This window comes from Haliotis cracherodii, unplaced genomic scaffold (assembly GCF_022045235.1).
Source record: "Haliotis cracherodii isolate W230 unplaced genomic scaffold, xgHalCrac1.p SCAF_1, whole genome shotgun sequence".
In the NCBI taxonomy this organism is placed as follows: domain Eukaryota; kingdom Metazoa; phylum Mollusca; class Gastropoda; order Lepetellida; family Haliotidae; genus Haliotis; species Haliotis cracherodii.
In genome coordinates this window covers 34,739,628-34,752,762 of record NW_027266264.1, presented here as the reverse complement: position 1 = coordinate 34,752,762, position 13,135 = coordinate 34,739,628, and the positions used below count along the sequence as shown (strand labels likewise).

At 37.3% G+C, this 13,135-nt stretch overlaps 1 protein-coding gene across 2 annotated transcripts in view; it reads left to right on the top strand.

The window, feature by feature from the left end:
• Positions 1-13,135, top strand: part of LOC139476690 (syndecan-like) — a 70,744-nt gene that overhangs the window by 44,575 nt on the left and 13,034 nt on the right. Inside the window, exons 2-3 of one of the 2 annotated variants that reach the window (XM_071259430.1) lie at positions 3,405-3,452; positions 9,998-10,115. In XM_071259430.1, the coding sequence (XP_071115531.1) occupies positions 3,405-3,452; positions 9,998-10,115 (166 nt within the window). The remainder of the gene's footprint in view (positions 1-3,404; positions 3,453-9,997; positions 10,116-13,135) is intronic. The other variant, XM_071259431.1, reaches the window with a different exon arrangement.

The window sequence follows — 13,135 nt, the reverse complement described above, 5'->3', positions numbered from 1 at the left end:
AATGCCTGTCATATGTTCGAGTGTAGTATTACGATGTAAACCTACTACTTGAGCATATACAGTGCCATATTTTGTTTAATGGCTGTAGTATGTGATTTCGTAATTCAGAATGACAACTCACTCAAAACACTGAACTCAATCCATGCTGCTTCACTCAATATATTTGCAAACACCAAAGAGGTTGCATTTTATGGAGATAAACATTCTGTGTTTTCATTGTAGAGATAGTTTACCTGTAGATTTAACCTTGCTAAATTTAACGTTTGAAACCTTATTCTGCACGTTCGGTTCCAAATTCAAGTTAGTGCTGTAAATCTATAGGTATCCCAGCTCTACCATGAAAACTTAGTCACAAGGTGTGGGAATTCCATAGCAGAAGTTGTACCCAGTACCCAATGTATGTTGTGAGAGCTGACCATGTGTGACCTGGTGGATAATGTTGCATAGATTGCTGCTCATCAGCCACTGGTCTGCAGGATCCAAATATCATATTGTTGACAGCCTTAATATTGTTGACTGCGAAACATCGACATTGAGTCACACTGACATTTTATGCCAGGTTTTCAAGGATACTTCAAGTTGAAATCATATTTTGTTTCAGTTGTCGTATGAAGTTCTAACTAATAGTAAATACCTTTTTGATTTCATATCAAGATAACATTAGAAAATAAGTACCATAAGATTTCTGAATAGAAGTAAATACAACACCATAACTTGCAACATATTAAATACTGCTTGACATGTTTCAGAGCAAATTATTTCTGAATCACCTTTTTTTAGCAATATTTTGTCATTACAAAGCTGATTTTCATTTAGATAAGAGCACCACAATTGATATCGGACTTGTTAGTTAGATTAAAAAGTACACTTTGCTTTGTTTGCTACCTAAGCATTAATGGTATGATTACTCAACCTTTTGGTTGAAATTATTAAAGCCAACTGTTCCCGTGTGATTCAGCAGCGAATGATGATGATGATTTATGTATGTGAAATATGTGTGTGCTCATCGGGTGTGCGCAATTCATGATGGTTTGAGCAGTAGGCTCATGCCTAAATCTTGTACGCGATGCTTGTCATCTCAATATGGGTCTGCTCTTTCAGAAATAGGACCAATGAAATCAATATGCATTTCAGCATACATTCTGCATCACATATTTTTAATCTTGAAAAAGCACTGCTTTTTGCTGATGATGGTTTCCTGGTGAGGCAATAACCTTAATAATTGATCTCTGAACGAGTTTTGTGAGATAGGAAGTTGTGTTTGTATCCAGGACAGATCCACATCTATTAGCTAATGCCATGCGGTGCATCTAGCAGCACTGTAAAAGCAGCAAGTGAAATAGGTCAGAATAATGGGATGAAAGACTTGTCAGCCTCCATAAGTTGCGTTGTATTTGTGATATTGTTACAGAGTTGATACATAATGCAGTTGAAGTGATGTGGAACGTTGCAATTGGAGTTGACTTTTTTAGTCTCTTTTCAATCCTTGTTGTTTTTACTTTGATGATCCTTCCGTCAGTGTTCCCATTCCAGTGATGTGATATTCAATTACTTTGCAGTCTGACAAAAGTCAAGTAGTGATACGATTTTCAAGTATCCGGAAAAGTCATTGGGGTCATATTTCCCTGGTTAATGGGGCACTGGTGGCCCAGTCATCTAAGGCGGCACAATTCATTGTTCAGATTTGAGTCCCCATAACTGTGATCATGGGTTCGAACCCTGTTTACCCTGCTTATGTTTCTATGTTTGTCATCAATCTGTCATCGATCTGTCTGTGCTTGTAGGTACACAAAAATGAGATGTGCAGGACTTGGTGTTTTCCCCCCCAAAATCAAGTTGACACGCTGTGAAATAACTGGAATACTGTTAGAAGCGGTGTTAACCCTAACTCACTCACTTGGTCATGGCTGAGGGTCATATAGTTTCAATTTGTTGCCTGAAAAAACTGTCACTTCCTCATGATGGAAGACAAGAAAGCAAGATAGCAGTTACATGCAAAACACAGACTTATACATGGAAATAGCTGATTTTGTTTCATTTCTTATGTTAGAATGACACAGCAAGTTGACTTTATAATGGAAAAGCTCAGCTATTCCAAATAGGACCAATTTCTATTTTAAGTACAAAAATACTTTCCTGACCTACAAGGAATACATGGACACTCCTTTGGTTGTATCAGATGTGTTCATCTAGCAAAAAAGATGATATTTTTATAACAGCTATGTCTAAAAATTAAAACATCCAACTATTTTGACAAAACTAACCCTGATCAATAATTTATTTGAAGTGGTCTTGTCATGTTTCTTAAATATGTCATCCTGTTGATAAAAACCTTGTTCTCTCGGTGCCAAGGGAAGTAGCCAAGTGTTCACTCGTCACACATAACTCCAGGATTGTTGCAATATTGCTAAGAGTGGCATCAAACCCGACTCACTCATTCAGTCATATGAAGAAATGGATAAAGAGCAACACTTATACTATAGGAATGCCATCAGGAACTGTAGAATAGATCCTCTCCCAGATGTATAGGCTGTCATTATTTTATTTTCCCCTTTCAAGAAACTTCCTTATGCCACAAATACGGTGCTTAGCTGTTCTGTAATTGCACCCAACATAAGCTGTGTTTACAATAACTTAATGTTTTTTTGCCACATCCTTACCATCTGTTGCAACACAGTACAACAAGTTAGAGTACATCATGTACAGTATTCACAATCAGTGGTGCATCATCGTGAAACACATTGTTCATATTTATTGTTATTTAGTATTGACAAATGTATAAATATTCATGATATGTTTTCATGCAGTGGAAACTATAAATAGGTGCGCATGTTATGACTATCACTATGCCTTACCATGGTAAATACTGTCGACCCTTCATTCTCTACAATTTCCTCCCTAATACTTTGAAATCTTTTATAAACTTGCTTCAAGCTTTAGAGCATGAAATACTAAAAATGATTAAACAGGTGAAAAATATCATTTTGGATTCACTGGTAACATGATAGGTCTGAACTGGAAGGATGGTAAAATAGGAATGCAGTGGTAGGCTGGATTTTCAATGCATCATATGTTAAATGAATTTCAGTTACAATCTTGTACTGGGTTGTGTAACTGTTATCAGCCTGTTACTGATACAGATAGTTGTGTATCAGACTGATGCACTTGAACCACGTCACTGATACATGTTAAAGGCACAGTGTTATTCACAGACTTGTAAATTATATAAGCTGGTATTTTAAACAATTTGACATTCTTTGGACATTTACTGACTGGTGGAATTTATGGTCAGAATATTTGGAAAAAACACCCACCAATACAATCATTATGAACAGTGACTTTTTACTAACCTCACGTGCATGAAACTAACCTTTTTAAATGCACTTTCGTTTTCTTCATTTCAGCCACCAGGGAACTTAATAGACATCGATACCGAGATTGGGAAGGAAAAAGTAAGTATTGTTGCATGTTGGTTATCCTGCTTGCGCATTATTGCCTTTCACCCAACAACCATGCTATATTCTCGTTAGATGATTGTATATTTGAGTACAGCTTGCAGTTCAACATGTGTGAACATTTTACCCATGATATCTTGTTTCAGTGTTTAATGTGTGTTCAGAAAATGCATGAAATCTGTTTGTTAAAGAAATAGTTCAGTGACTGCAATGAAATCATAAAGATCACCAGCCGAAGACTGAGAGTACATTAAGAAATATTTCTGTGTTTTCCAGAGCTAATCTATTTTATCTTAAAAGAATATGAAATCTTAAAATGTGATAGACATAAAGTATTAATCAGACGATGTCTGTTGATCATAAAATCTGTACATAGTTACATTTTCAGGAAATTGGGTAGCAGTACCAGTTGTTTCTGAAAACCACTTCCAATGCACATTGACTTGTGTTTTTTCTTTTCATCTTTCAATAAATGTGTTTTCTCTCAAATTATGAGCATGATGTTGAATTTCAAATTGAAAATGGACTCCAGCTCGTACACATTTGAGAGATTGGTCAGCAGCTGTGTGTTATTGAGTTGATATTGTCAGAATCTCATGCACATGTTTGCTATGAACATTAGCATATTGACAGAACTTCAGTGCTAGAAAACTGCTAACACATGTATTAGTGTGTGTGTGGTATTATGTAAGGAATATTGCCCTAATGGTGGATATGATTTGTATGGCCTGGTTTCATGAAGGAAAAGGTTTTGGTATGCTGTAAATCGAAATGTCAATTTGGAAGAAACGTTAATAGTGTGCTATTTCAATATTTCATGCAGACTCAACTTGGTTTAGTAAATGAATATTTAATATTCATAGGAAAACAATTATCCAAATTTTGAATATTCAGTAATAAGTGAAAACATTGTTCCACATTGAATTCAGTTGCTGTTAACCAATTGATGGTTATACTGGTGCAGCATACCAGTACAATCTTGTGCCGAAAATGTCCTCTTTTTTTTTACTATTTTAGGCATCTGTTTATTTCATGGATTAAAGATATAGTTTTCAAAATCATATGCTTAGTGCTTAATTATAAATAAAAATTATTCCACAAAAGTACTTTGTGTTGGGTGAATTAGAAGAATGTAATGTAAGAAATATGCTGCCTTGATGGTTTGTTACTTGAAAAGTTTCTTCAATTGTCATATTTATATCTGTGTAAGGAAAATGTTTGTTCTTATATTTTGATTGTATTCCAAACTTGTTCACATTGAATCTGTTAACTATGTGATAAATTATTAATATATGTGATACTTGAAATTATCACAGCTGCCATTAACAAAATCTAGATATTATTTAGATATTGCAATTAGCTTCCCAGTAACATTGTTAGATGATAATGATGCAGTTTAGATACAGTATGTCTATGACAGATTGTTAGCTTATTTGTATGTATGTTATTCATGAAGAAGATAGCCTGCATGTGCAGATAGTGTTCATGTATGTCTATGAGATAACCTGTACTTACATGCCAAATACTGCTGTTATCACCACCACCATCATCATCATCATCATATTCATATTCATATTCATCATCATATTCATATTCAGCTACATCACCATCATCATCATGTCAGCCATATTAGCTTTTGTCTTTCATCTGTGTTGTAACCATAATGTGATTTTGTCTGTAAATTTCTAGGAGCACAGGTGGCCCAGTGGTCATGGGCTCTGCTGTTCGCTGTGCAGAGTTGCATCCCTTGATCTCAGGATCAATTGATTGTAGGTTCGAATCAGAGATTCAACACGATTATGATCCTTGGGTCTGTCAGTCATACCCTTACTTGTTGGTTTTACCATTGGGCTTTGCTCCCAGCAGAACAAGTAATGTGATGTACTATGTGACAAGAATAATTATGTAAATGGGGTAGGAGGCTGATCAAACATAAACTGATCTGGTTTTGTAATCAATCAGATAGTAACTCTATTTGGCATCTTGCTTTGATTATGTTCCATGATTGTGTCCAAGCTATGTGGGGGTCTTTACTATCATCATGTAGGTCGGAAGCATCTGTGGTGGTAGGTCAAATGACTATCTCTCATAACATGGTTGAATCAAATGCACCCTGTGTTAAGCGAGATAGAGGAGTAAAACACTCGCCACCTTTCCTCAAAAACAGATGCGAAAAAACCTATCCATGGAACACTCAGGCCATATTTCAAAGAAGGTAAAAAGTGCACCCAGCAGCAAGCATGGTAATTCCAGCCTCACTGAGGTCTAGGTTGGTGTTTCTGTTGGGATTACACCTTGAAGTAACTAGCTGGTGTTTTTGTTCCAGGATTTACACCCATGGAGCCAGTAAAACAGGCATTATTTGCCAATCTGTTAGCAGACCTGGTAGCATGGTAATCCTGGTAGCCATTTGCTAGCAGCTCAGATTGTAAATTTGCTTGGGGTGGATTTCAAACGAAATGATTGTAGAGTGGTTTTTTTTGTTAAACTTCTGAGATAGTTTTCATGTTTGTCGGATTCTGCCATTATCATCTTTCATTTTATGTGGGAGAAACAGAAGATATTCTTCCTGAAAGCAGAGCAAATTGAAAATTGGGAAAAAGTTAAATTGAGTTTATTATTTTGACACTTTCCCTCTACAAGGCTCTGATGTACACATGTTTCTTGGGTTGACCTTTACAAGAGGGAAGAATAAAAGACGATACTTTGGAAGATTGTTTTTTTCTTTCTGAACTTGACATTCTCAACACATGGTAGCAGGAAGGGGAGGATCATTCATGGCATTGGATGATATGAAACTATGTGTTAATTTAAGCACTCATAAAATCATCAATAAAATCAAACCTGTCATTGAAGAGACACTTAAATAGAACCAGTCACAGTAATGAGAGGTATTTTGAGATTCATGGCTTTAAGATTTCTATAAAGTGAGCCACTAAAACGCATTAGTCATGACAGGAAGTTTGTAGTAATTCCCCATTTGATTCCGATTTCCCTCTCAGTAGGAAAGTGTTCATGTTGCACATCGATGACAGTTTCATTCACGCCATTATGACATTCTCATATATAAATGGTTGAAAAGATTAACACAAATGTATTGACGCTACCTGTGGTGAAAAGGGTACGTCACACTTCCTTCACAGATAGAGCAATCAAACGCACACACTTATCATGCAGGAAGTCATTGGGACAGATTATTGTTTCCATATTTCTAGGGTGAATGAAGGATATTGTTATCTGAATGTGACCAGAAATATCAAAATGTAACAGTTGAATGATTTCAAAGCAAATGACCTGTTTGTCACACACCTCAACACTCAACCCGATTCCCACCACTGCTCCTTTCTAGCCTCAACCACACCTCAACTCCCACACACACACACACACACACACACTCACACACACACACTCACACACACACACACACACACACTCACACACACACTCTCTCTCTCTCTCTCTCTCTCTCTCTCTCTCTCTATAGAAATCATATGGTAATGTTTTATATATGTAGCAGTAATATATTCCTAAGTGAAAATCTTCTAATTAATGCCTTATTTGGTAGTTGTTAAGAAAAAGACTCTGAAAATGTCCAACCAAACATTCCAGTTTCTCATTTTCAATACCAACTCGATGATTTTGTTTGAGGGTCCACATGATTGCTCACAAGCCTTCATGACCCTCCAAGGCAAGAGGACAGACTCGGTGTCCTGTCTCCTCATTGTTTGTAGCCCTTCACAGTGAGATGAAGAAGTTTGAGAATAAATCTTGGAAGTTCCTTTTTGACACATCATTGTCTCCATTGAAAATTCTATAGCTTGTAAAAAATCAGACCCAAATGACATGGATAAAATACCTTCCTGTTTGTAAGCTTCCTTCTACAGAAACTCAATTCCCAGAACGTTCTTGTTATAATGAAACATTGTTTTTTACAGATTGTCACTATGTAGCAAATTCTGTCTGTTTTTAGAAGAGACAGATTATTCTAAAAATATTTCATATTTTTTTTACATGAAATAAACTCTTGATGGATGTGATGAAAGTTGACTATTTTATCTGACGTGAACAGAAATGTTAAAAATAATGTATCTGTTGTAAAGGTCATTTCAGGATTTCTCTCCAGTAGTTAATGTTTCAATTCCAGTGGTTTTTTTTTACTTTTGAGTTGAAACAGTTTCTAAGATCTAACTAACAGCGTGTGTCAGCTAGCGGTGGAAATGTGGACACTCTTTATGAAGCAACTCGTTTGATGTCCTGTAGGTCAACATTTCAGTGTGAAGTTTCATTGGTGAAGATGAAAGGGAAACGGTTGGTCGTAGGGTCATGTTGCCGCACTGTACACACTCATTATTACCGCACAATCACGTTTTTCTGTCACCTTTACTCTCCCTATCAATAACGCCGTTTTCAGGGTCTCTGAAGTTAATTATTCACACTTAAGGGAAATATTCATATTTTGCTATTTTGAGGAGTGGGTGAAATATCACTTAACACAATGCTTAAGTTTGAAGTATTGGAATTTAAAATAATCATAATTTGGTTGCATAATTCAGGAGGAAAAAGTCTCACCCTTTATGATGTGTTCAAAATTATTTTTTTATTATCTAAATTCAGTTTGTGAAGTTTAATCTTGTCTTGAAAGTTGCAGAAATAGGGTGGTTGTGCTGGTAAGATATGTTGTTTAACTGATTGGCAAGAAGTCAAATATTCCGTGTGGAGATACCTTTAATGAAATAATTGTGTATTTTAACAAAATTTTGTTTTCTATTTTCATGCTGAATTTAATTATGGCCACCAAATTCTGTGTCTTGACAGAACAAAAAAATCGTGAAAACTGGGGAATGTTTTGTTCTTGTTTTCTCATCAAGCACAATCAGAATCAGAACCTTTTCCTGATTTCTTAAAAAGAATAATATTTTCTAATGTGTCTTTCAACAGCACAGAACTATTTTTCCTTGAAAGGATTTTGAAGAAGTTTCACTGAAGACAATTAATTAATTAACCCAATATATTCCCTGTGGGAGTCCTCAGAAATAAATGATACTTTATCTGCAGAGGGAAGATTTAGGAATTTAAATAATCAATATTGTGGTCTCACTTTGAACTGACAAGCAGTCTCAGTAAATAGGTTCCAGGACAGGTCCAGAAGAAGTGGTGTTTCTGATACTCACAGTGAGAGGCTGTGTTGACAGCCCAGAGGTATTCCTCATCACGGCAAGACTTGTCATCTGTTGACAACAATGTCTTGATGTTATCTTGATATTGCTGTGTGTAATATTGCTGAGTGCAGCATTAAGCAACAAACACTGTGACCTGGCTGAAGGTGTCATTGTACCCTGATGATGTGGATCATTGTGGATCATTATTAAGTTTTCCTTGCCAAGAGTCAATTATTTACAGTCTGCCATGATGTGGCTGCAATATTGCTGACTGTGTTGTACTTTTCAATGTTTCTCATGTCCAAAGCCAGAAACCTATGATTGTAGGTTCGAATCCAGGTTTGCCCCGATAATGTTTCTAGGTTTGTCAGCACCATACCCGTGCTCGTGGGTTTCACCGAAGTGGTAAACGTCTGAGACCTGCATCACTTCGGGCTTTCCTCCCACATTAAGCTGACACGCCGCGATATAACTGGAATACTGTTAAAAGCGGCGTTAAACCCAACTCACTCATGTCCTTCTGGAAGCAATAGGATTTGGAAAGGTGAAGAAGCAAGTTGAGTAAAAACTGACCTCTGGATGAAATACACCTGTTTTCCCTGGATGGGCCAAGTGGTGTGGAACCTTACTTGTGTCAGGATCAGCTACTCCGTGCTTTGTGCAATAAATGCAGAGGACCTTATTTGCTTATGGCATTCCTCCCACATAAAACCTACATGCTGTGGTATAACTGAAATACAGTTCAAGCAGTGTTAATAAACTAAACCCAACTCTCTTATCATATGTTAGAAGAAACAGATAGCACATCTGTGAAAGAGCCCTCCTTACACTTCAATAGGGCCCTAAATTAAAAACTTGGGCCTTTGCTACCTATCTGGAATCATTTATTGGTCTCTTTGAGAGTCTGCATACATCAAATCGCCTGCAGGCTAAAGCCCCATTTGTAAAGCCTGCATTAGTAAAGTATTCATAACTTGAAGCTAAATCGGTAGTTGACAACTCCACTTGTGTGCTAGACAAGCATAAATCTGTAAGGACTAATTTTGCAGTGATGTGTATCTATGACTAGTCTAAAATAAGTTGTGGAAAGATTTCCTATTGTGTTCAGGATGTATAATTAATATTGAAGTGATGCTGCTCTGTTGTCCTGTAAAAGAACCATATTGCTCTCGGAGCTCTATGCCCAAGAGCTGAATTTTCTAATAGCTGGTCCCTTCAATCTACATCAGATTGGATGCTGTGTGGTTAGTTAGTAATTGCACATTAACACAAGCACTTCAAGTCTGGAACTACAGTGCATTACTTTGCCTCACCAAGTCTACCTGCTGTATTTATATCCTGTAAATAAATAAGAATTCAAGATGATGTTCTTTTGTATTACAGGAAGAAGTTCCTGAAGAAAGTGGTTCGGGAATAGATCCAGACGAAAATGATGACGATGACCTTGATAAATCTTCAGGGTCAGGTAGTGGCAGCCGTATGACTGAAGAAGTAGAAACAGGTAAGTTCTGAGGCATTGTGGAAAGGTTCTGTAGGTCTGTGTTAGTTCCGAATCTTTGTGGAAGTTTTGACTTCAAGCTATGCAGTGTTAGTTTATGTAGAAGACATTTTTGCTGAAGCTGAAAGTGTTCTCAAGTGTACTAAGATCACATTATGAATGCTTTAGCTTCCTCTCGAAATGTCTATTTACACCCATCTTCTGCATTTGTGAGATTAAAACTTTGTATTTGTTGAAACCTGATATGAACTTCAACTATGAGAAGTGGAGACAGGCTGTCGCTCAGTGATATTCTGCAAACAAAGTTTTGGATCAGTTATTTATTTCCTGTATTTAAAGAAAGTGCTTTGCCTGAAAGATCTTCCAAGCTAAATTAAAGAAGGTTATTTATCCAAGATCAATAGCTTGTAAAGTGAAGTGTGACAAATATAATCTAAAGATTTTTCTTACAAATAATTTTGTCTCCGTCAAATCACCGTTGATGTCTTCTGACGGAAACAGTTTTGTGCCCATTAAGAAAAACTTTTCAAAATTGAAATTGATTTGATATTATGAAGGTGTAGTTTTTGTGTTGGAAAGAATATTTTCTAATTACAAGTTGTGCAATTTGATAAGAGAATTGTAAAGAACAAAAAACAAATTAGTTTTAGATGTATGATCCAACAATCGAAAAGTGTAAGGTGTATGCAATTAGCATGTGTGACATTATACTTACTGTTGTATTGCTATGATAGCTTGCTTTGGCTGAGGGGGAGGAATGGAAAAGAAATCAATTAGAGCTGATTGTTTAACGTGGTATGTGGGTTGACCCAGAGTGGAAATGGGTCAGTGTAGGGATGTTAAACACTGACCTAGCTTCATTATCTGCCAGGAAAACGAGATGTCCCCTCATTGTCTCAATTAGGTCATATTGTTTCAGGTTACAGTAAATATCTTGTATACCATTTAGAGGTTCATATGTTCTATGTCATCTGTTCTTCTATCCATGTTAGTGTTACCTTATATTTTGGTCAGTGGTTTAACCAGCAGTATTTTCACTTTATTACCTTTTTCATAGATTTGATACTGATATATAAATGGAATTCAGATGCCAAAATGTGTAATATATGACAGTGGTTTGTGCAAGCACCTGCTATATGTACAATCAGTTTGTGTATTCATGAGCTGTGAAGAGATGACTCATTTTGTGCGAGCACCTGCTATGGTGAGACACTGTTGTTTGTCCAAGCTCTGCTATATGATAAGACATAACTGGTTTGTGCAAGCACCTGCTATATAGAGAGACGCTGTTGGTTTGTGCAAGCACCTGCTATGGAGAGACATTGCTGGTTTGTGCAAGCACCTACTATATGATGAGACACGATCAGTTTGTGTATTCATGTGTATTCTGCTGATATACATTTGTGTGAGACATGAGACCATGTAGTCCCTACCCTCCTACAGAGACATGACATATTATGTCAGCACCTGCGTTTATGGGACCAGGTCGAGTTGAGAGGCACCTGTCAGCCGACTTCCTCCACTTTGTTACATGATACATATATACGTATTGTCGCAGACTGAACACGGTGACGGCATTTAGACAATACAGCCATTTAACTGAAGTAGGTCAGGGCAGGTTTATACACTCTCTTCAACCTTCTTTTGTAACACGACCCAGAGGGTTACTTTTACCAGTGCAAGCACAGTATCACATCACTTATGATTGTCAGATAGATGAAGCTCATGCAGTTGTCTGATGGTAAACAAGATCAGATTACAGGCATGTAATTAACTTACGAACATGTTGTACAAAAAGCAGACCTTTGTAATCCCTGGATTGTCACCCTTGCCCATTATAGCATGAAACACCTGCCAGTCTTGATGGTTTTAGCTGTTTTCACATGACGTGGTTGGCCTGCATATTGTTTAATGATGCAGAGGCTGGTGTGCATGCATGGAGAGAAGAACAGTTCATGCAGTAATTGAAGGTTTATGAATCAATGACTCGTGTTTTTGTGATTCATTGCGTGGCATCTTACCGATGTGGGGCAGTAGGGGTAGCCTGGTTGGCTATTCACACAAACGATGCAGGTTTGTTTCCCACATGGATACAATGTGTAAAGCACATTCTTCATCTCCTCCCGCCATGATATGACTTGAATAATGTGAAATGTGGCGTAAACCCCAACTCACACACTCTGTCAGCGTTGCTTCGTTCCAATGTTTGGGGACTGTTTGGTAGCCATGCAGTGCACACTTGTCACTCGGAAGGCCTGGGATTGATTCCCCACCTCTTTGTGTTTTGACTTGTGAAGGAGTGGTGTAGCCTTGGTCAAAGCATTGGTTTGTCAAGCCAAGGTTCTTAAAGCGCTGGTATATTCCACCACATTAGTACAAACAGTAAAGCCTATTCGTTGTGTGCCGCCACGATACAGCTGCAATATCAATAGATACTGTTTCAGATTGTACCCATTAACTTATGCCAAATGGTGTAATTATCACTTTGTACTTATTTGAAAGATGCAGTTCATCTTCCCTGCAAGTTAACTCCTTGTGACTGCACAGCTCAGCAGCATGGAACAGAGCTCACTCTGTTCAGAAATGAACTGTTTGCATATTGGTATACTTAACACAGCTGGAGTTTCTAGTATAATCTTCATCCGACAGATATATGACGGATACTTGAGCCAATTTGCTGTTTGATAACAGCAAGGGTCGCCCTGCATCAAATATGATATTGGTAGAACCATACACACAATACATGTTCTGATACCATTGTGACGTCCTTGCACAGTCATGTTAGAAAGTTAATTCTAGATGGAGACACAAGGAACTGGTCCTCATTTGTTTGCAAAAGCTACTTGGCCAATTTGCTCAGTTTTATCTCAGCATGGGTTTACCTGCACCTTGGGTGATACTTATACACTATCCTCCAATGCATGTGATGATGTCAGGACACTTCAGTCAAACACCAGTACTGACAATCCCTGACCTTGGTGTTCCTGCTCTGAGTGAAAGGTCAACAGTAACAGGCTTTGTTG